At 39.2% G+C, this 23,336-nt stretch overlaps 2 protein-coding genes across 4 annotated transcripts; both read left to right on the top strand.

The window, feature by feature from the left end:
• Positions 1-7,972: 7,972 nt before the first annotated feature.
• On the top strand, positions 7,973-21,889 carry LOC131310870 (transcription elongation factor SPT4 homolog 2). Of its 3 annotated transcripts, none has more exons than XM_058338116.1 (5): positions 7,973-8,208; positions 8,628-8,719; positions 8,859-8,914; positions 21,024-21,085; positions 21,659-21,889. In XM_058338116.1, exons 1-5 carry the CDS (start codon positions 8,116-8,118, stop codon positions 21,707-21,709), a joined length of 354 nt encoding a protein of 117 aa, XP_058194099.1. In that variant the 5' UTR covers positions 7,973-8,115; the 3' UTR covers positions 21,710-21,889. The 3 variants fall into 3 exon arrangements, with proteins under 3 accessions (XP_058194099.1, XP_058194098.1, XP_058194100.1); XM_058338117.1 differs by having other exon boundaries at positions 8,000-8,208; positions 21,008-21,085; XM_058338115.1 differs by lacking the exons at positions 21,024-21,085; positions 21,659-21,889 and having other exon boundaries at positions 7,993-8,208; positions 8,859-9,578.
• On the top strand, positions 13,498-17,049 carry LOC131310869 (uncharacterized). Its single transcript, XM_058338114.1, has 3 exons — positions 13,498-14,820; positions 14,909-15,027; positions 15,113-17,049. The coding sequence occupies exons 1-3, from the start codon at positions 14,070-14,072 to the stop codon at positions 15,404-15,406; spliced, it is 1,164 nt and encodes a 387-aa protein (XP_058194097.1). The 5' UTR covers positions 13,498-14,069; the 3' UTR covers positions 15,407-17,049.
• Positions 21,890-23,336: the final 1,447 nt, after the last annotated feature.

The raw sequence follows: 23,336 nt of genomic DNA, 5'->3' as shown, positions 1-23,336 counted from the left end.
CGAGGAAGACGAGGCCCTAGAAGACCCGTGAAGGCCAAAGGGACCACCTAGGTGCACTCGAATAAATCCAGTAGCAGTTGTAATCCTTCGGGATATAGGATGTTGAAGACTAGAATCACCGTTGTCTGTTTTTCCTAGGTTGTACTCATGCTATGTTTGTTAATAAAAAGGCTTATTTCAGTTATTACTTATTCTTATATGTTTTTCATCACTATCATGTATACGCTTATCCTTGTCCCTACTTGCTATTATAGTGGAACTATATGCTTATGATTGTATTTTTCTTATCTATGAAAAGCTTGCCTTATTTAAAAGAGTACTGTGGCATACTACTTGATATACTTGAAACCTTAGAAGGGATTACCATTTGCAAAAAGAAAATTGTTAAGGTAGACTAAAACCTCCCCCTTTAGATTTCCCCTTGTAGATGGTAAACCGACGCAGTGGATTAGGATACGAAACCGGAGAATCCTCAAACGCAAACCCTAACCTAGCCCAGATCATGCAAGCATTCATAACCGCCTTGAATGCCACTCGCCAAAACCAAAACCACAACGACGGACCCATGACCCGAACTCAAGCAATGAACGAGTTCTGCAAACGCCGACCCCCAACCTTTCACGGCGACACCAACCCCGTCATAGCCGAGACATGGCTAAATGAAGTCAAAATGATCCTCAGAACCTTAGGAATTACCCAGGACGAAGACCGGGTGGCCTTGGCCACATACCAATTGAAAGGAGAAGCTCGTTATTGGTGGGACCTGATGGAAGCAACCCATGCCATAGCCACCATGACCTTTGCCGAGTTCGAAACCCTGTTTCTCGATAAGTACTTTCCCACGCCTCTTCGCCTAGCCAAGGAGTAGGAGTTCCTGAATCTGAAGCAGGAACACTGACCGTCACCCAGTACGCAGCCAAATACGAGTAGCTGTCCCGTTATGCCCTAAACTCCATACCTACCGAAGACAAGAAGGCAAGGAGGTTCAACTCAAGAAAGCTGGGTAATGAGAAAGGGGGCAGGAAACCTTTCTGGCATTCTTCTGATTTTCTTAGACTTAACGCCTTCACAAGATTTAAGGGATTATGGCCCAATCATTTTGATTAGTCGTACTGGCAATGAGAGAGGATTCTAGAACTAGTGGTATAGTGAGCTCTCTCTCTGTGGATGTTGCTTCAATCATTGATAGAGAGGAATCACCTAGCCTAGCATTAGAGTAGACTAGGTAGCCCTCCTTGGGCAGATTGCTTTTAGTGGGTTGGATTTGAGGCTTTGTTGTTTTGAGTCCTATATTCTATCCTTAGTGGGTGGGTAATAACTGTTAATGGTTCAAAAGATCATATAGCTGGAGTAAGGAGGCTTGAATTTGTCTAAGTTAAAATCTGAAGTAATCTGTATAAACTTCGGTGTGTGGGAAATTTGAGCATAAAAATAGATATGTGAAACAAATTCATTCATTGGAGTCTGGGAGAAGCTTGTGGGAGGACAAATCAATGACAGCTGCTTTTCTATTTCAAGTACATCCAACCTGAGCATGATATTGGGGTATGAGGATTGTGTGTCATGTTCTTTTTATAGGCTCCAATTTTTGTATTGATGTAGTGTTTTTCCATTCAAGAAAGGTGAAATATGATGGTTTGATTGTAATGATTTAGTAACTTGTGTCCAAGTCTTGCTTAAGTGGCATAATGGAGTTTTACATGCTACATTTTGTTATGTTCATCGTTCATCCCACTTTACAAAGGCTTATGCTAAGAGCTTTAAGGGGATATTGTCACCTATCTTGTTTGATCATTTTGGGTTGTGTTTTGCTTCTGTTTCAGTGTATTCTCCCATTTTCAGTGTTTTGCTTCTCAATAAAGTCATTTGTCGATGGTACCCTCGTACTTTTCTTTGTCGTTTTCAAGTCCAATGGCATCTTGCATTGCCATCTTTGTTCCATTGGTAGCTGATGCCCGGTCACTTACTACTCAAGTTCTACAGTTGTTTTAAGCGGTCATCTGCTTGTGTTGTCGTGAATTCTTTATCATATGAAGGGAGACCACTTATTCCCCATAATTGAAGCTGGCCCAAAGTGTCCAACAAAATTTATTTTTACAACTTTAAGACTTCTTGCCATTCTAAACTAGAAGTGAAGAACTTGAAAATATCTACTTGCTCAATAACTCCGTGTTGGTTCAGTAAACCCTCATTTCCAAGTACATCCTTATCTATACAAATACAGAGGCTTGCCACATTACTGTTGTATAAAGGCTTCCTGATATAGTTGGACTTCTGAAAAACCAGTTTCTTGAGCATGCAGGAGAAGTTAAAGCGGACATGACTACGACCAAGAAATAGTAAAGAAAAGGTGAAGTTACTGTAGCAAGCAAAGAAGCTGTTCAGATAAAAAAAAGCGAAGAGGCTGTTTAAAGATGCTGCAAGCAAAAGAGGACATCAATTCATATGAGGACAATTTCCTCATGCAACTCTTCAAAAATGAATTATCTCAATCCATCTGGTTGTAATGTACTCTTGGATGTAACAGATTAGAGATCAACAGAAAATGAATTATCTTAATTGTATCTATGTTAGAGCTATGTAATGGAAGTTTAGTGGAAGTTTTCTCTTTTTCGAAGCCATGTATCAATAGTATGATTTCTTCTCTTTTCTGTGGACTAAAAGGTGATGCTAGCATTAGTAATGTCATGCTACCATTAGTAATGAATGGGTGAAAATATAGATGCCCCTTTTGAATTCCTGTTTGGCTGTTACTGTTCCAATGGTGTTTGTGAATCCAAATTTTTGCTGATGTGGTTCCTGTTGTTATTTTGTTGTATTGATTGAGATGCGAGACGTCGCGCTAGGTCCAAAAATAGGGGATACTCTGTCGAAATTATTTCAAAACCTTCCTTTGTGAACGGACACGACACAAGGACACTAATAACTAAATATGTTGATTTTTCTAACTTGCCACAGGCTCTGGCACACTAATACCTAAACAAGCACGTTCTCTCAATTTGCTATTCTCATCAAGGAGTAGTAGCTACTATTCTATGAACATAATTGTGCATACTCTATGAACATAACAAGTATTCTATGAACAAAACTCTTGGTGTACATAGTTTGAGTTTGATACAATAACCCACAAAACAAGTGTCATCTGCAATTTCAATTTTAACTTCCTCAACTTCCTGCACGAAAAAAACAAGTTCTCTCATTCATCTTCTCTCTCTTATGTATACAAGTTTAAAGATTCAATCATTCTTACATTCGATTCCATCTCAAAAATTGATCCATACAAAGAACTTTCACTTAACCTAAGAATAGATCATTACAAAACAAAGCCAACAAGCCAAAGTACTCCAAGATCATTCGGAGCAATTTGAGCCATCCTCTTGGTCACTATTTGAGCCTTCCGCGTCCTCTTCAAAGCCTATTGAATAAAATTGACAATTAAAAAAAATAAGATTAGTAACTAACCACAATTGGATAACAAGACTTGTAACGCTCCGAATTTTGGGAACGTTAAATAGGAAATTTCATTGAGAATCTAAATAGAGTCTGGCTCAATATTACAACATAGATCTCAAAAGAGTACTTTTATTCAAATAAGGGAGGGAACTAGGGTTCCTATCTACTGCGCCGCCTGTTCCTCCATCCTGGTCGGCTCCTCGGCTTCCAAGGTGTAAAGTTCACCCTATTCATCAATAAGATCTGACATATTATACCAGCGTCGCCACCAATATAATATGTCAGGGTCACCAAAGGTAACACCGTGAGCTACAAAAGCTCAATAGAGTAACCCATACCCATTAGCCCTTAACTTACGAGCAAACGATCATAAATTCAATGCTTTGCACATAGTTCATACATATTCGACAAAACAGTTAACAATGACACATCCGCATTCACTATTCAACTAACATTGGTGTCCATGATTTTTCAGGTTTCTCCTACGCGACTCCTCATAGACCGTGTCACCAATTTCCACATTTCATAACCATATCAACGTTTTCAAAATCGTTTTTAACACACCCAACCTCAGTTCCGCCACGCTGGTCTCCCGAGTATCCTCACAATGGTTCTGCTGCGCCGGGTTCCTATTGGCACACAAAAACATTGAATTTGGCATTGGCTCCTCTCCATGGATAACCAATCCACAATTCAAAACCCTCGGTTCCGCCGCTCCGGGTTCCCATTTGGTTTTTCAAAAATACTTTACACGCACTCCTCACAATGGGCTACCAAGTTCGGCCACATTGCTGTTTCCAAAACATTTCTCTTTTAAAAATCACATCATTCCATTAACCATACCCTATGTGTCATGTTTCTACTTTCTCAATTTCTGTGTCTCGTTTTCATGCAATGACTTCGCGGTAGGACTATTCACATACGTAATCATAAATCATTCGTTGTAATCTTGAAACTAAACTAGCAAGATCATCCAACTCTATATTACTAATCATGCTCAAATCACCACTTAAAGCATAACGCCACAGGTACTGACGCCTTTGGAGTGAAAATCACTTATGCTTTACAACAAGACAAGTAATGCAAGCAATTCATGTATACATGCTTATAACCATTCTAAAGATCAAAATACGAATACTTCTATCAAACGATAAAGTTTTATCTTTCGAAAATCGTTCTTTCTTCCTTTGTGGGAAGTTCAATACAACATATATTTATTAGAGTATAAATCAATTATTCCGACATGCTCATACTTCCATTAGCAAAAATAAGTTTGTTAACTATCATGCATTCCAAACATTATAAGTGATAGATAACCTTATATACTAAGGAAAAGCGGTTTAAGGATAATCTACATTATACTTAGAACTAGAGAGTAAGGACATTCTACTTATACTTAGAGATAGGGGATAAGAAGATTCTACGTTATACTTTCCAACATACGGTTCTACGCTATATGTTGAGTTAGTGGACAAGGGACTCTACCTTTCTTCTTGGCGGTTGGTCGGTTTTGAGAATAGGTCGTCGGTTTTGTGAATCGGCGGCGTAACGGCTTTGAAGTGCTTCAAAAGGAAGAGAGATGAATTTTCTCTTCCTAGAAAGAACTTTGCTAACTAAACTAGGCTACTTTAGAGATCTAGGGGTGGTTTTTGGAGGTGGTTTAGTGGTAGCTCTCAAGAACTTCAAGAACTTAAAGAAACTTGAACTTTGGAACATAGAATTTCTATAGAGAAGTTGGAGCAAGGAGTGAAGGTGTGTGAAATGACTTGGGCGAGCTTGCTATTTATAGGCCAAGGCTCTCCTCTCTCCCTCTCCCACCCGAAATCTCTCTCTCTCTCTCTCTCTTTGATTTTTTTCACTTGTCAAGCTTGATTGAAAGCTTGATAGGTTAGGTTAAGGGTTGCTTGTACATCTCCCACCTAGTTCCAGGCTTGTATGGCTAGATTTAGTACTTCTAGGGTTGGTTTGGAAAGATCTTGTGGAAGAAAGTAGGGTTTGTACAAAGATTTAGTGATTAAAAGAACATATAAGGACAATGGGAGATAGATTTTGCTTGGAGAAGTGTATAACCATAGAATGTAAGGGTGTAAGAAGATTATGGAAGATCAAGACAAGGTACACTTCAAATCTCTCCCTTACTTTTCTCTCTCTTCTCGCTCTCTCTCCTTCTCCCTCTCTCGGCTCCTCTCTCTCTCTCTCTCTCTCTAGTACTAGGTGTGAGTATATATATAAATAAAGAAGTACATAATGTACTATGTAATTTACTAAGATTTCCAAGTATCCAATAAAAAATTATAAGTTCAATATTTCCTAATAAACTAATTTAATAAGCACATGTTCCTATTACACTATTATATAAAAGTACAATATCTTTAGAAAATCTAGGGCAATAGATTTATAAGGTACATATACATATTTTTAAAGATATAATCACATGAAAAATCTAAGAAGTGATTATTTAATAAAATCCTAGTACTTGTTGGTAAACTAACCTTATTACCCAAGGGGTAAAGTTTTCCCTAGCATTTATTGACCAGTGGTTAAAGAGGTGAGATAATATATACTTGAATAATACCTAAAAATGACTATAAGTCCTTTAAGCATGCTTATAATAATCTATGAAGTACATAGGGCTATATATAATCTTATATATGTACTTAAAACAATCTAGGATGATACCTTTGGTGGAAAATCTAGATTTTCTATTGTCCAATGGATAAACATTTTCCTAACTTTTATTGTCCAATGGGCAAAGGTTATAAGTATAGTCTAGGATTCCTTAGAAATATAATAATAGATATTACTTAGAAAATCTAATATAATAATATGGTCTAGGATTCCTAAGTAGTACATATATTTATATATAATCATATATGGGTACTTAGAAAATCTAGAAAGTTGACTTTGGTGGGAACTTTAGACTTAGGGCTATAGGTCTAGGATTATCCAAGGGATAAAAGTTTTTCTAACGTTTATTAACCAATGGGTAAAGGTTAAAAGGTTCATTTAGGGTTAGGAGAAAGTAACTAAGTGAATTGGTAACTAGGTTTTTCTAACCAATTGGTTGGAAGCTAATTTTACTTGCCAAGTAGGATTTCTAGTCAAGAAATATAATTTAAAGATTTTATTTTACTCATTAGGAAAATATACAAGTGCTTTTATAAGCATACTTGTCTTTAGAAAATGACTAGATTGTTTGGTGCGAAAAGATATAATTTTATAAGTCTCAAATCTAATTATGACGGATTATTAGAAATTAAAAAGAAATTTCAAAAGCAATCCAAGTAATTAAAATAAAATTTAAATATTTAGCGAAATTTTTATTTACCAAAAATCAGGGTCGTTACAAGACCTTTTTCCAAAAAAAGAACAAGTAGACATAGACAATGTCGACAAAAGAAATCAAGACCAGGTTAAGTTAAGAAAATCCAAAAAAGGGTGATATTGATGCAATGACCTTATTCAAATTTTTTTTTGCAACGTCAAACTTTTGTAGATTGTTGGTTCATCTCGACGAAAAAGAATCGGATAGCTAAAAAATTACGACTTTTACTCTATTTTCTTTTTTCGAAGTATCCAAATTTGAGCACTTTTGGGGAAATGCCCGAGGTTCTCAAAATGAGCTAATGTATGAACCCAAGAAACACAATTCAGACATTATAGTATAAACCCTAGAATCAGAACAATAGGACCCACAAAAATCGGTCCAAACCTTTTTCAACAATCCTAAATCCACTGGGTTCCAATCAGTTAGGCAAATACAACTAAACATTTTACCGATCATGAATGTGAAGGAATTGAAGAATAAAACCGTTTGATTCCAATAGTACACCATGGAAAGAGGGAGAGCGTCGGCGGCGGCTGGGCTCGTCGGTCGAAGTGGAGGGAGATGGAGAGGTCGGGCAGCGAGGGGTGGGTCTCTCTGACGTGAGAGAGAGAGAGAGAGAGAGAGAGAGAGAGAGAGAGAGGTGGTGGGTCATCGACGGCTGGGGCTCGTTGGTCAGAGCTCATCGGTCAGAATGGAAGGAGGTGGAGGGGTGTCTCGTGCAGAAGCATAAGTGTAGAACGGGAAGGGAGAAAAAGGGACGTGAGAGTAGTAGATGGGGGAAGGCGTAGTCAGGTTTTAAGGATGTGGTGGGATTTAATCTAAGCCCTTGAAATGGAGGGCTGAAATGGGGTGTTTGTTTGGTGGTCTCCGGAATCGGCCCCTTCTTTCATTTTCCCTTCCTTTCCGCCCGTTCCAGAGGCCGTTCTTAAAAAATAAGTACTTATTTCACATTTTCAAACTAAAAAATAATGTAAATGAAAAATAATTTTTTGATTTTTTTTGCACCGTATTAAAGATCTCGATGAGATTTTTCAAACAAGATTCATATTACATATTTTTAGATTTCAATAAACCCATCATTTTTTAGCTTGAAATTGATTTTTTAAAAAATAAGTATTAATTTTACGTTCCGAAACGGAGAGTGCATTTGTAATAATAGGTTTTTCAGCCATTGAATTGCACAATTTTTTTATGTTTTAAATTTAAAAGTCGAAAACCCTCCCCACATCGCACAGGTTTTCAGCAGTGTGATCCTGTCTCCTATATCTGTTCCCGGTCGCCCTTCACAGCAGTCTTTGATACCAGGAGAGAGAAAAGAGAGAAAAGAGAGAAAAATGCGAAGCGCAGCAGCAGCGCAGATACCAACGAGCTTCGGTCATGAGCTTAGGGCATGCCTCCGCTGCAGACTTGTCAAGACCTACGACCAGGTCTCTCTCTCTCTCTCTCTCTCTCTCTCTCTCTCTCTCTATATATATATATATATATATATGCGTGTGTGTGTACTTTTATATATGCTTCTGTAAATTTCATACTCGATGGATTAGTTTTCTCTGCATCTACTTGTTTCTTTCTTTTAGGCTTGTTTTGTGTTGCTGTTTCTTAATTTCTTCCTAACATTCTCTTGGTATTTTTGTTCAGTGTTTTCTAAATTTTTTATATTCCCCTTATATGTTTTAGATCAATCATTGTCTCTAGGCGAACACAGTCTAAAAATCAGTTTAAAAAAAACTATGACCAAAAGCAAGAAAAAAAAAAAACTTGTCAAAAGACAGTTATATTTGGGTTTTATTCACGGATTTGGAATTTACGCTTTGAATACTAATTCAATTGGCTGTGTGATAAACAGTTTAGGGAATCAGGATGCGAGAACTGCCCTTTCTTTAAGATGGATGAAGATCATGAGCGTGTTGTCGATTGCACCACTCCTAATTTTAACGGGTAATAACATCTTTCTACATAATATCACTAGCCCTTGTAATTTCTTGTACTGTCATCGTCTTTAGTTTTGGGTCTTTCATGATCTCATAAATAATTACCTTCTACCTTAGTATAAATTTTTGGTGAGTTGTTTCTGCAGGATTATCTCAGTCATGGATCCAAGCAGAAGTTGGGCTGCTCGGTGGCTTCGTATTGGTATGTGTAGCTTTTTACCTCCTATTTTTGTGTGGTTATCTTGGAAGCATCTAGGGTTTACCACTTACACTATGATTCATTTATGCTGTATTTGCCGAATGAGCGAGCTAGTCTTGATCATAATTTTCTCCGTTTTGGGCTCTGGTTTACATTATGAACCTCTTGTTTATTTAGCCTTTAATGCAGAAAGTCACTGAATTCAAGGATTGTCTCTTGGTCTTAACTGTAACAGTAATTGAAGGTTAATAAGTTAAATTTATTGCTGTGTGTGGTGGGCAAAGCAAGGACATTGTGTTAAATTGGTTCCTTGTGTTCTTCTTCGTTGAACACACCTTCTTTCCTTTTGCCTCTTTCTTTTCCCAATGAATATCTAGAATAGGAACATCATTATATTCAGGGGTTGTATGTTGACAAGAATGTATGTCTCCAAGACCATTTGGAGTGCGGACACGTTCAGGACATTCGTGTGTTGTGGTGCATATTGATATGCATGTGGTGGCTAACATTTAGGGTTATATATTAACATGGGTGGGGTCCATTGAATTAGGACAAGGTCACAAGGTAGTGGCTAGTTTAGAAACTCTATTGAAAAGACAAGATGGAACATACCCCTCCTTAGCAGTGACTAGATATGAGCAATAGAGGTTGTTTGATTTCCACGGAAGATTGAAGCCTAAACTCTGAAAGATCCAATGTGAGGTCTTCTATCTATTGGTCATTAAATGAAGGACATTCATCTGTTCCAGGGATGATACTCAGCATGCCTTATACTTTATAGAGACTCTATATTATTGGTTTGATTTTGAAGTTGAAGGGCAGGTGTTACTGGAAAAGGGTGTTTAGTATGGCTCACTATACTTAGATTTTGGGGATGAAATAATGTTTTCCCATTTTGGACGTTTACCATGGCTCGTATTAAGCAAAAGGACGTACGATACATTTTTAGCCAACTTGACAAACGTGGACCCATCATATCCCTAAGTAGATGGCTATTCTGAAGAGAAGGGACTTCATGTGATTGGCATTCCTTTTGAAAGAAAGTAGCTTCATGTTGAGTCAAAATATTGCTATTTGGTTAAGTTCTCCGTATGCAAAAGAAACCATAACTGAGCTTAAGCTATTTAGAAGGTGGAGGCAGTCTTGCAGACGCTGGTTGTTCATTCTCCTGCCCATTCCCTGCGTCCAAATAACATTTGGTGTTTGCAAGGAATAAGACTCAATAACCAAATTCTGATAACCCTCTTGGGCGGCCAGTCGTAAAGCATGCTTGGCAGCCCAGACCTCTACCACATTCTTAGTTGTAATATCCGTGGGGCTGGCTTGCAGAAAACTGGTTTGACAGGCTCTGAATTGCCACCAATCTTCTATACCTGGATTTCTGTCGGACGACACATTGACGTCGAGATTTACGCTCCCACTTAATTATTGAACAGAGCTTTGAATTTCCACTCTTAGCATGAGGACAAGTTTTCTTGTTGATCCAAATCAAGCTGAATATTGGTCTTGGTTTTAGGAGCATGAATTCTTTGTTTTTTAACAAAGCCTCAATCCACATTTACCGAATTTTAGTTACTATTTGACCCTTGACAGAAGGGTGAAGAATCTCAAAGAAGATCAAAGCTTGATTTACCGATAAAAAAAGAAGAAAAAAAGCTCAAAGCTAGATATCTGGAAGAGAAATCATGTAAAGTCTCTTCGTGGTTAGAGCATAGTAAACATTTGGTCAGGATTAACTTGTCTCAGATTTCAAAAAACAAGCTGTGGGCAAACTGTCATGGCCTAGTAGCTGAAGATAAAACTTCATTCTCGGGAGTAGGCACTCGCCAAATATGTTTGCATGATAGTTGAGGATAATGTAAGTGGATGGATTGATGCGACTGAATATTCTTTGGTAGTGCCAATTGCCAAATAGTGTTTTGTGTGTGTGTGTGTATGTGGGTAAATCAGCTTGAAATAGAAAAAACGCTAACCAAATATACAGCCTAGTATGGGCATACCCGAGGAGGAAAACAAAAGAAATGAAAGAAAGAACATACCTCCGCCAAACAGCTACATGAAAGCTAAATATATTGCTACCGGTTGTTTCCAACCCATCTAAGAAGAGGGATAAGAAACAACTAGAGGCCAAATAGTGTTTGTTTGGCGGCTTTGAATAATTTAGAACACCTTCGACGCCACCAAGGACTAGAACTTCATAATTGGAAATACTGGAGGCTGAATCTATTTTTGGCAGGACAAAAACATATCCGATTACTCAATACCTATGTTACATGGACTCATCTAAAACTATAAAGTACCCATGTTGCACATTCGACATAGGCATGGGATCCATGTCCGCTATATTTAGTTGGACACTCACCTAGAAAACAAGCTTTTTAATTTGAACTTATAATGAACTTTGCATAAACAGTGTTCTAAATGGCGGCCTAGGCGGCGCCTAGGCGCTAGGCGGTGGGTCAGCGCCACGACTACCCCCCTTGGCGTTTTGTTCGGCGGCCAGGGACCCTTGACGGACTTTGGCGGCAAAACGATAGCGTGAGAGACGAGAGACGAGAGAGAGGGAGAGCAGAAAGAGAGACGACGAGAGAGGGAGAAAGACGTGACAGAGATAGAGATTAAGATACGATAGCGTGAGAGACGAGAGACAGAGGGAGAGAGCAGAAAGAGAGAGAGGAGGGAGAGAGCAGAAAGAGACGCGACAGAGATAGAGATAGAGATAGAGATAGAGATGAGAGAGAGAGAGAGACGAGACATAACGGACGACAATCGGTGACCGGCGACGACGATCGGCGTGAAGCAGGCGAACCGACGATGGTGGGTTTCTCGATCCTCTCTAGATCTGAAAATGGTGTACTGAATATGTATATAGTATTATATATATGTGTGTGTTATGGTAAATTACAAAAAAGTCCTTTTAGTATATATTAATACCATAATATACACTAAAAACATGAAAAATATCAAAAAAATACCAAAAAAAAAACAAAAACCGCCAAACTCCTCGGCAGCGCCTAGGCGCTTGGAGGTGGTCGCCGCCCGACTACCTCCAAGCGCCATTTAGAACACTGTGCATAAAACTCCCATAACATGCATGAAATGCCCTAACCCACCTAGTAAAAACCATTTCCCTTGAAAACAAACGTTTCATATTGAGGAATATGAATTGCCATGTCCCCATCTCCTGGAGATGTGAATTAGACGCGTCCGATGCATAGTTGTAAAAAGTGCGCCAGGCGAGGCGAGGCGCACGTATTGCACCTTGGGGTAGCCCAGGCGCAGTGGCTTCAATAAGGCGCAGCTTAGGCACAGGAGGCGATAAAAGGCGACAAGGCGAGAGGCGCATGAAAAGCGCGCTTCTTTTAAAATTTAATCTCAGCCCTAGGATTTTGAAGATCTAACCCCCACCGTTAGATTTGAAACAAAAAAAAACACAAAAGGGTTGCAGCTGAGATCCTTTCTCAGTCGATCTCTCGCCTCTCTCACTTGATCTCTCATCTCTCACTGCTCTCGATCTCTCGATCTCTCTTCTCTCACTGCCGACGACCTCTCACAGCCGATGAACTGCCGACGATCTCTCACTGCTGCTGTCGTCGATCTCTCGCTGCTGCTGTCTTCGATCTCTCTGTCTCTGCTACCTGCTTCGTCCATCTCTTTGTCTCTCGTCTCTCTCCTGACCAGAACCAGAGGTATTCTCCCCTCTCTTCTCTCTCTGTCTCTCTCTTCTCATACGTATATCTATTCTAATATATATATATATATATATATATATATATATATATATATATATATATATATATATATATATATATATATAGCCGGATCTCTGTTTATATATATATATATGCTATTAGTATATGACAGAGAAAGGAAAAAATAAAAATAGGAGAATAGAAAACAGATGGCTGTTTTTTCCCGATAAAAATAAGAAATACGTATGTATTTGTGGTTGATTTTTACCAATGTCAGGGGTTTACCTAATGTAAATTGAACTTTTTTTTTTTACTTTTAGATGTCAAGCGAAAAAACTACGAATAGAACTGATCCTCCATGGAAGTATCACAGTTTGGTAGATCCCGCGAACACTAATAAATTTAAGTGTAATTTTTGTGGCAAAATAACAAATGGCGGGGTTTTTCGGGCAAAAAAACACCTTGCGGGAGGTTATAGGGACGTGTCAGGTTGTCCAAGATGCCCACCCGAGGTAATACTAGAGATTCAAGAGTATATGGGAAAAAAGAAAACATTGAAAGAGCAAATGCAAATGATACCGGATATTGATGATTATGGTTATGGTATGGAGGATGATGATGAAGATGATGTTATGGAGATTCCGGTTAGGGCCATTGGGCGAGGTAAATCTGCTGGAGGTAAATCCGTTGGAAGCAGTCAAGGCTCCGTTTCTAACCTATGCCAAAAAAGCCGAAGACTAAAGGGCCTATAGATGTATTCTTCACACCTAATCCAGATGTTGTGGTGAAAAATAGGAAAGGGAAACAACCAACAATTGATGCGAATGACCCATACAAGAAAGAATTAAGAGATCGTGCGGTAACGAGATTCGCAAGGTGGATGTATGATGCCGGTATTGCTTTTAATGCAGTTAAATATCCGAGTTTTGGGCCCGCGATTGAATCTATTGGGCAATATGGCCCGGGCATGAAACCACCAAGTTACCATGAGACACGGGTCACCTATTTGAAGAAGGAGGTGATTAATGTAAATACTTTGATGAAGGATCACAAAGAGGATTGGGTGAAATATGGATATGCTCTATAATGGTGGATGGATGGAATGATAGGAATCAGAGGAGCTTAATCAATATTTTGGTGAATTGTCCAAAGGGCACAATGTTTATCGAGTCCATCGATACCTCAAGCTATTCTAAGGATGGAAAAAGGTTGTTTGAACTTTTTGACAAGTATGTGGAACTCGTCGGTGAACCCAATGTAGTCCAAATTGTCACAGATAGTGCCTCGGCTAATGTATCGGCTGATAAGAATTTTATCTATTATATTTCATACTAAGTGTTAAACATTTGTAGATTGTACTTTATAGTAATACTTTCTTTTTTGTTTCAACATCTAATAGGAAAGTTTTTGCAAAGAAAGCGACCAATCTTTATTGGACACCATGTGCGGCCCATTGCATTGACTTGATGTTGGAAGATATTTTCAAGATACCACATCTTAAGGCGGTTTTTGAAAAGGCCATTAGGTTTAATGGTTATATTTATGCCCGTCCAGGCGTAATTAATATGATGAGGCGAATCAGGCGATTTACCGGAGAAAAGGAAATGGTGAGGCATGCAAAAATAAGATTCGCAACTGCTTTCCTCACTTTATCTAGGATTCATCAACAAAAGAACAATTTGAGGAAGATGTTCATTTCAGAAGAATGGACATCTAGCAAATGGGCAAAGGAGCAGTTAGGCAAAGAAGTGGCAAGATATGTTATGATGGCTTCTTTTTGGAATAATATTGTCTATGCTCTTAAGGTCTCTGGTCCTCTTGTGAAGGTGTTGAGATTGGTTGATACCGAGAGAAAGCCTCCCATGGGATACATCTATGAGGCTATGGATAGGGCAAAAGAAGCCATAGCCAAATCATTTGGTGAAAAGGTTGAAAAATATCAAGACATCTATGCTATTATTGACAATAGGTGGGCAATCGAATTGCATCGTCCTTTGCATGCTGCGGGACATTTTTTGAATCCGGAGTTCTTTTACTCAAACCCACAAGTTGAGCAAGATGTTGAGGTTATGACAGGGATTTACGATTGCATAACAAAGTTGATTGCAGATGAAGAGATACAAAATAAAATCACTTCTGAGATGACTGTTTACATGAAAGCTGAGGGACTTTTTGGACTGCCACTAGCAATTAGGCAAAGAAATACAAGGGCACCAGGTAATTTACAATTCCACGGTATATTCTATTCATAATTTATTTTTACCATAACTTGATGGCTAATTAGTTCAAAATTTCAAATGCATAGCTGATTGGTGGGTTGCATATGGTTCTACGACGCCTAATTTGCAAAAGTTTGCGATAAGAGTTCTTAGCCTTACATGTAGTTCTTCCGGTTGTGAACGGAATTGGAGTGTATTTGAACATGTAAGTATCTACGTCAAATAACATATACAACTATTAATTGTTTTCACCTCCTTGTATAAAATGGAAGTTCTTTTGATTCTTGCAGCTCCATAGCAAAAAAAGAAATAGGCTCCAGGAAAAACGCCTCAATGACTTGGTGTTTGTCAAGTATAACAGGGCACTAAAACGTCGCTATAATATGCTAGATACAATTGATCCCATTTCTTTGACAAATGTTGATGAAAGCAATGAGTGGTTGCGTGGGAGGATGGATGGAGAATCTGATGAAGATAATGAGCAGGTGTTTGGTGATGATAGTTTAACGTGGGGTGATGTTGCTAGAGCTTCTGGAGCGTTAGAGAGTTCCAATGTAACTAGAGTTACAACGTCAAGAGCATGAGCAAGGAGTGCCACATCCAATCCAATTGATTTGGTAGATGAAGAAAAGGCAGGTTCCGAAGAGACGGAAGAAGAGGAAGATGACGAGGGATACAAATCCGTTGGTGAAGAAGAAGAAGATGATGACGATTTTCTTGGTGTTGATATGGACGATGATTAGTAAACTATATCCTCCTTAGGATGATTGAAGTGCAACTAGGAAAAGTACTTGGATGCTTGTCTTTTATTGATTTTGACGTTTTAGTTTGTCTCTATACGAGATCGGTAGCTATTTGACATTTCATTAATATTTTTATGTATCTTTTGGATGGTAAACTCATTGGCTTAGTGCTTATTGCTTGAAATATTAGTGTGTGCTATTTTTTTCTATTTTTTTCCGCATATGTGCGCCTCGCTTCAAAAAGGCTCGCCTCTCGCCTCAAGCCCAACAGGACTTTGCGCCTCGGTGCACTTTTCGCTCGTGACAACTATGGTCCGATGCTTGGAAACATACCTGCACTCGACACACATACCTGAGTCCAATGTTCTAAAACTCGCTAGGTGTTAGGTGAGCGATTGACCACCTCCCACCTTCAAGGCCGAGTACTCGGCGCCTAGCAATTACTCGGATTTTTTTTATTTTTCCCCAAATGACAAAATTAAATACTTCATTTAGAATATTGATTAATAGTGGAGACTTCTAATACTGGCTTCTAATATTTTTGGCTTTTTGCAATTGCTACCGAAGTGGAGCAACTACAAAATGAAATTCAAGAGCACCGTAGAGTGCTAAACTTCCTTTTGAGAAGTGTTAGAACAATGGATCCTGCAAGGAAAGAAGCGCACATTCGGGTTACCAGAGAGCGCATAGAGGGTTTGGAGGAGAGGCAGCAAGCTCTGCGGGCGGAGCGGGAAGACGTAATTGTGTGTGTTGTCACCTGGGAGACTAGAATAGAAGAGTCCGTCGACTCTAATTGTGCCTCATGTCGACTTTTTGCCGTTGAATCCCGAGGAAAGAAGAAAATGGACAAAATTCCTTTTAAGGAAAGAATCAATAAGAGAAGGAACTCTCTCCCAAACAAGCTTGACATGGAAGAAACAGGAAGGAAAAAACACAATAACACAATAACCCTATAGAAGTAAACCCATAACACTAACATAGTAACACAGTAATACTATAGAAGTAAACCCTAACACTTTAATACAGTAACACTATAGAAGTAAACCCTAACACATTATACATCTATAACAGTATATTAACAATAATAATAAACCAAATCCTTTGTTAAGTGGATTTTGTCAACTCTTGCTATAATTTCTCATGGAGATTTGCAGACATCTTGTGTACATCAAAATCTAAACTACAACAACTATCAGTGTTCTAAAAGGCGCTAGGCGCTAGGAGCTAGTCGGGCGGCAACCCACTGCCTAGCGCCTAGGCCGCCTAGACGCCGCCTTGCAATTATTATTATTATTTTTTTGGAGTTTCTATACCCTAGGTCTGCCCAGCCCCTAGCTGCCCAGCCCCGCCAAGTGCCTAAACAAACCGCCTAGGGGAAAATCTTGGCGGCAACCCGCTGCCTAGGCCGCCTTTTAGAACACTGCCAGCTATTGGGTTCAAAAGATCTTGATATTAATTGTACAACACAAGTAGAGAGAGAGAGAGAGAGAGAGAGAAGCTTACCAGTCGTCGTCGAAGAGGAACAGCAGTCGTAGAAGAGGAGGAACATATCGATTTAGGGTAAGTATAAAACTAACCCTAAAATTACACTAAAGCCCCCTGAAATTAGCATATGCTGTATTCTACCCCTATTTTTTTGTTTTTTCCCAATTTTTTCCCGACTTTTTGACTCATCGAGTTATCCCGACTCACCAATTACTCGCAGACTAATGCTTGATTAATCGTCTGGCCGACTAATGCCCGCTGACTTGCCCTTAGTCGCCTCGACCAGGCACCGAGTAACGAGTACTCGTCGAGGAATTCCGTTATTTAGAACACTGCCTAAGTCCATGTAACATAGCCCAATACTATAGCTTAATCTAGGGTGGGGATAAATTTGTTTCTTCACAAGCTTCCCTCAAAAAAGTAACCGACCTTATAGTGCCAGCGCTTCATGGAAAACACCGTACAACTTCAATGCATTAAGCATATGACATCGGAGAAGAGAATCACTCCCATTCATCAAAATGGCAGACTTTCATGCTCAATCAAAAGCAAGTTGACTTCATCCCCGGTGACCAGCCCTCGTAGGGCACCTTTGGGCGGAAATGACTATCAGAAACAAATTGTGCAGTATGGTTGATTCGTAATAATAATAGAACAAGCAGCTGTATTTTACAAAGTAGCATTCTTACTACCGTGGACTGTGGTTGGTTTCTTTTCTGCCAAAACGGTCTTTGCTTATGATTTGATGCATAACCTTTCCTTTTCCGAAGCCTAATATAGTAATATCTGTTCAGCAATTCAATAGTTATTCACTATGTGCTTGTCCAACTGTGAAGTGGGACAAAGCATTTCGTCATGTGTTAGTTGTGCACATAGTACGTCTCTAATTTCTAGGTGTGTTGCTGAGACAACTACAAAACAAACCAATCTTTTGTCTATAAAAATGGAACTAAACCCAAAAAAAAAGAAGCTATTTCAAAAGATGACATTGTCTTTGTTTATATTTCTGGACATCCACATCTCACCCTTCTCATATTTGATAGAGGATGGAATTGAAGAGTCCAAAAATATTTAACATGTCAAATAATTGATCCAATGGAAGGTTGCACTCCCTCGACTCCCAACTAAACAAAGTAGAAAGAAAAAGAACTCTTTATTTTGAACAAAGGCTTATCATCCCCGTCAAAATATCTTCAATTACTCTCTCCAAATTAACCACATGAAGTACAGTGGGATCAAGATCCATAGCTTATGTCTACTTCTACCCACTCTAGCCGACTAGCCCCATGCCATTCTTGAATATTCTCCACCACTCGTGCAGAGAAAACCCACGACATACCCCACGAAGCAAGAACCACATTCCAAAGATCCTGTGCAACCAGACAACAAATGAACAAAAGCACCACTGACTCTCCATCTCTCAAACATGTGTTACACGGTCTTGGGTAGAATTCACCCCTAAAGCTAGCTATCCTAAAGCTAGCTATTGAAGTAAGGGCGCCCTCACGCTTATATTCTTCATATTTCTTTGGTACCCAAGCGATGTGGGACTTCGCTTAACACCCTCCCTCATGCCCAGCGTGCTCACTCGGCCACACCTGCAGCATGCAGGTCAGGGACACGCACCCTACCCATCTTTGGCATACCCGGCTCTGATACCATGTTACACAGTCTTGGTAGAACTCACCCCAAAAGCTAGCTCATGAAGTGAGGGTGCCCTTACGCTTATATTATTCATATTTCTTTGCTACCCAAGAGATGTGGGACTTCTCTTAACAGAGCACCCATTCAGCGCCTATGTTTTGGAAGATTATCTATAGTGAATATAAGGTGCTCCCATAAGGAGGAAATTGGATGAATTGGAGGTAGTGGGGGCAGTGCTTGAAAAATTGGCCGCCTCATCTAGGGGCATAAGCGTTGAATTAGGCCGCGAGACGATTAGGCGGCTGCTAGGTAGGAATCTGGGAACAATTGGTGACTAATTGGATTGTGCGGCTAGGCAAGATTAACCTTTGAATTACAGGTGGACAAAAATTGCTTGGTGCTAGTAGAAGCACGTTGGTGGAACGGCTTCACGTGCCTCTTTACCGGAACCCTAGCTTCATGCCGGAACCCTAATCTGCAAAACGGACAAGGGTAAGCCCACCTATGCATCTCGTCGGCAAAGGCCCTCCGATGGCAAAGTTAGTATCACGTACAGAAAAACCCTAATTATCAATAGGAAAACCGTATAATTGCAGTGTATTGAGTACCTCTTTCTTCTAGGTTTACCTCGTATTTATAGATATACGTATGCTTGCTGCCCAAGCATCCTTGTTGCCCTAGGTTTCCTATCTCATATAGGAAACTCAGGATACTCCGGATTCTCGTTCCCTTCTCAAATCACTTCTTTAGTCCTTTTAGGACTTCTTTCCATAACTAGCCGAACATCCTACTTTCATTAGGAGATTCATGCAGATCCTTTATTCGCGGGATCCTATTCTTTTACGGAGTACAACTGTACTGGTACCTTTTGGAATATTCCTACCGCTTTATCACTTAAGGCAGTATTTACAAGAGTTCTTCCTCTGTTCAGCCATCTCGTTGCCGAACTGCTTACTCCAATGACCTCTCATGTCATCTATCCTTATTGCCGACCGCCACTCTCATCGGTGGTGTGATACGTTTTATTTATCATGTGTTCCTTGTACCACGTGCTCGGGTACTAATTGTGTCTATTTGGGAATACCTCCCTACAAGAATTAGGTGGCTAGGCGGGATTAATTGGCAGAAAAGTACGCAAATTTGCAAATCTAAGGGGTTAAATGTTGTGGTAATATACTATTAGATTTTTAGGGTAGTTTTAATATAATATATACATATGCACTATACAGTGTTAATGATCTAAGGCTCCGTTCAGCAAGGTTCTTATTGTTTAAGTACTTATTTCTTGCTTTACAATAAGTACTTGAAAAATAAGTACTTATTTTAGTTAGTAGAACACACCCAAATCTAAATCTAATTGATCCCCTCGTCTCCTCTGCTGCTGAAAAGGACAGATGGTAAGCTCCTCCTCCTCTCTCATCTCTCTGTGTGGTCTCTTTCTCTGTCGTCCGTCTCTCCCTCTCTCTGCTGCGCGTCTCTGTTTGCATGTAGGCTCTGTGTTTTTTTTTTTTCCCTTTGTTTGCTGGAAAATAAAGTGAAATTATGTGTACGTTGGCTCTGTTTGTATCTAGGTTCTGTTTGTTGTGAAATAAAATGAAATAATATTTTGTTCTACTTAATCAAAACACGAGGGGGGAGGAGAATATTTTTGAAAAAATGAAAGAAATGAAAAACCAATTAATCTCTAGGCACCGATTAATCAGCCTAAATGCTAGGCGGTGCCCATGCCTAGCCGGCCGACTAGCCCTAGCAACTTTTAGCACACTGAGTTGGGGTTGAGAGCTGGTGGTGGCTTAGTGTCTGCGTGAGGGAGAAAGAGATTGAATGGGCTTGAAGAAGACAATGGTAGGAATTATTGAATACCAAAAAAGTAACTGTAACTGATACTTCCATTAAAGCATCCACCCGATTGCAATCTATAGTCAAAGGGGGTTAAAGTCGAGTGTTAAAACATTTAAGAGGCAAAGTCCAAAACGGGTTATAGTTTAAGGGGGGTTTACCAATCTACGGTTTTTACCCTTTCTATTATTGCAGGTGCTGCTGTTTCTATTCATTCTTATCTTTATGAGTGGGCGAGAGGATGTGGGGAAGGGAGAAAACTCTTGGAGATGAGATAACCCACTCGAAAAAACTGGAAGTTTAGAAAAATAATGATCATCTCAAAACCGTGCACTTGATGAAAGTGGCCAGTCTCTATTTATTGTATGGAAGACGTGAAGCTATTTCTGATATACTTAATGATTAGTATTATGTTTTCCAGAGCCCTTAGATTGTTTATTTCTGAGGAAATTTATGGGTTGACTTTGACTTTAGATGAAACCTTTTGCAGGAAGATTTGCCCCTGGTTGTTACACGCTTGCAGTCTCAGAGGCACTTCCAGAGGATCTTCAGGTTTGCATTTTCGCACTTACTGCTATTTAAGAAATTTGTTCCTTCAGGTGGCATTATTATGTTGTTCTGTGAATTTTTCTTACTTACCTTCACCGATTACAATTATGAACTGGCAAATTTTTGATGGCTCATGTAACAATTCAACTTTCAGAGGCTTTGTTTGAAGACATGGATTCATTCTGTTCAGTTTCTGTCCTTTGTTGGTGGCTGTAGAGGGAATGACCCAATTTTTCTTGCTACTGTAACGGATATTTTTTAGGAATATATGCACCTAGAAGTATAAACAAACTGCTTGTGAACGCCAAAGCATATCTTGACAGTGCACAATATTAGTGATGGTCTTCTCCGGGACTCACAACAGGCAACAGCCTGGATTGATCTCAATACTTTTTGGCACATAGCATAAGAGTGTAAGGACAAAGCACTCACAGAACTAAGCTTATCCCTAGCTAATGTGAGACGAAACATGCTTGATTACACAAATTTTCTTTAAATTCTGTTATAATTTTTCTTTTAATATTGTTTGATGCAATATGGAAACTGATCTGGGTTGATATCTGCATTATTTTGCAGAATCTTTGTGAAGATGAGCGTGTCCAATATGTTCCACCAAAACGTGTTTGATGGAATGAATGGTTGAACGTTGCACCTCTTAGCTATTAAGGTTAACCATTTCAGTGTCAGCAAATTCTCACTGGTAGCTTAAAAGGTTGTTTAAATTGGGACCAGTTGAACTTTCTTTGAACCTCAAGTGTGTGCGAGGCTCAACTCTGATGTTATTTATATTATGGGATTTTCCTAGCATTCTCAAAATGGGCACGGATTAGGGCTTCAAATCAGCCAAGCTGCTCGTGGGCTCGTTCATGCTCGGTGGTGTATAAATGAGCGAGCTCGAGCCAGATTTCTCAGCTCGTTTGGAAGACAAGCCAAGCTCGAGCTACTTAGAGCTCGGCTCGAATGAGGAGCCAAGCCATGACTACTATATTTAATATGATGTGTACAGCTGGCATCAGTTAGATGCTGGTGCAAGCCCAATCAGCGCACAAGAGAGGGCGGTGAGAGCATTTATAGCGAAAGGAATGCGTGGTGGGTCTTTGGGTTTTTTTGATGTGGGACAAGCGAAAGTAAAGGCAAATGAAAGTTCCTCAGTCGATTTAGTCCCAGATTCAAAGTTTAACCTGGTACACAGTATTCTCTATGAGTTCAGCAGCAGGCCTCAACTTCTTAAAGTGGTTTCCCACTTGAACGATAAACCGAGCTCAAGCAAACAAAGCTCGAGCCGAGATATAAAGTTTCGAGCTGAGCTCGACCTCTTCTCTTGAGAGCTAGGCTCGAGCAACCTAAAGCTTGGCTTGCTTGTAGCCCTAGCAAGGATTGAAAACTTTTCATGATGCCCCATAGTGTTTTTCGGGCGTCAATGCCCCAAATCACAACCATTTGATCAAATTACTTACAAAAGTAGGGTAAATTTGCTAAAAACAAGATGGTTTTGTGATTTTCTCGCAAAAAAATTGCCAGTTTATTTACGACAAAAACTTACTGTAGTTACCATCTACTACGGCCGCTCTTACCATGATACATGTATGTCCATTTATGGTTCCCGAAATAACACTTTACATCTATCGGAAAGTGAGGTAGAAGACCAACCAAAATTTTTAAAAATCTTGGGAGTTTCTAAACGCACACCACTTTGAGCTATGTGGACTATTCCAAATTGCTGGTCCCTAATGAGAATTTCAATTTTAAGGAAACATGCAATAAATGCATTCACACTTAAATAGATATGTTTTTCTAATAATGCCTTTATATTTCAACTTTTGAATGAAATCATTGTTCTTGTTAAATGGACTATTTGGGAAGATTGAATGCATTTTGTTTTGAATTTTCAAAGAGGACAAATAATTTGGAACATCCCAAAATAGTTTAAGGGACGAGCAATTTGGAACGGAGAGTATAATTTGTCTCTTTTCAGAAGACATTGTGCATTGGAGAACCTAAAAATTGGGGTGGGAATATAAATGTAGGAGTAGTTTAAAATTTTGATATCTGAATAACAAAGAAAAATGATTTGGATCATTTTGAAATGTTCATTTTGATTTAGATACCTAACAGATAATAGAGTCATTTCATTCGTTCGACCTGATATAATGTCTAAAAATGCTGATTTTTTATTAATGGTGGTTGATACAAATTAGTAAATCGATTATTGTCAGAGTGACAACTGCATGAATGATTGATATAATTTATTCTA

The sequence above is a fragment of the Rhododendron vialii genome, chromosome 12a (genome assembly GCF_030253575.1).
Source record: "Rhododendron vialii isolate Sample 1 chromosome 12a, ASM3025357v1".
In the NCBI taxonomy this organism is placed as follows: domain Eukaryota; kingdom Viridiplantae; phylum Streptophyta; class Magnoliopsida; order Ericales; family Ericaceae; genus Rhododendron; species Rhododendron vialii.
Note: the sequence above shows the minus strand (reverse complement) of the source record. Positions and strands in the feature narration are given on the sequence as shown.

Bases quoted from the DNA above. Each gene is read 5' to 3' on its own strand.
- LOC131310870 (XM_058338115.1), top strand. From the start codon at position 8,116: ATGCGAAGCGCAGCAGCAGCGCAGATACCAACGAGCTTCGGTCATGAG. The intron at 8,209-8,627 runs GTCTCTCTCTCT...TGTGATAAACAG, and splicing joins TTGTCAAGACCTACGACCAG to TTTAGGGAATCAGGATGCGA. The intron at 8,720-8,858 runs GTAATAACATCT...TTGTTTCTGCAG, and splicing joins ACCACTCCTAATTTTAACGG to GATTATCTCAGTCATGGATC.
- LOC131310869 (XM_058338114.1), top strand. From the start codon at position 14,070: ATGTTGGAAGATATTTTCAAGATACCACATCTTAAGGCGGTTTTTGAA. The intron at 14,821-14,908 runs GTAATTTACAAT...TCAAATGCATAG, and splicing joins AAGAAATACAAGGGCACCAG to CTGATTGGTGGGTTGCATAT. The intron at 15,028-15,112 runs GTAAGTATCTAC...TGATTCTTGCAG, and splicing joins ATTGGAGTGTATTTGAACAT to CTCCATAGCAAAAAAAGAAA.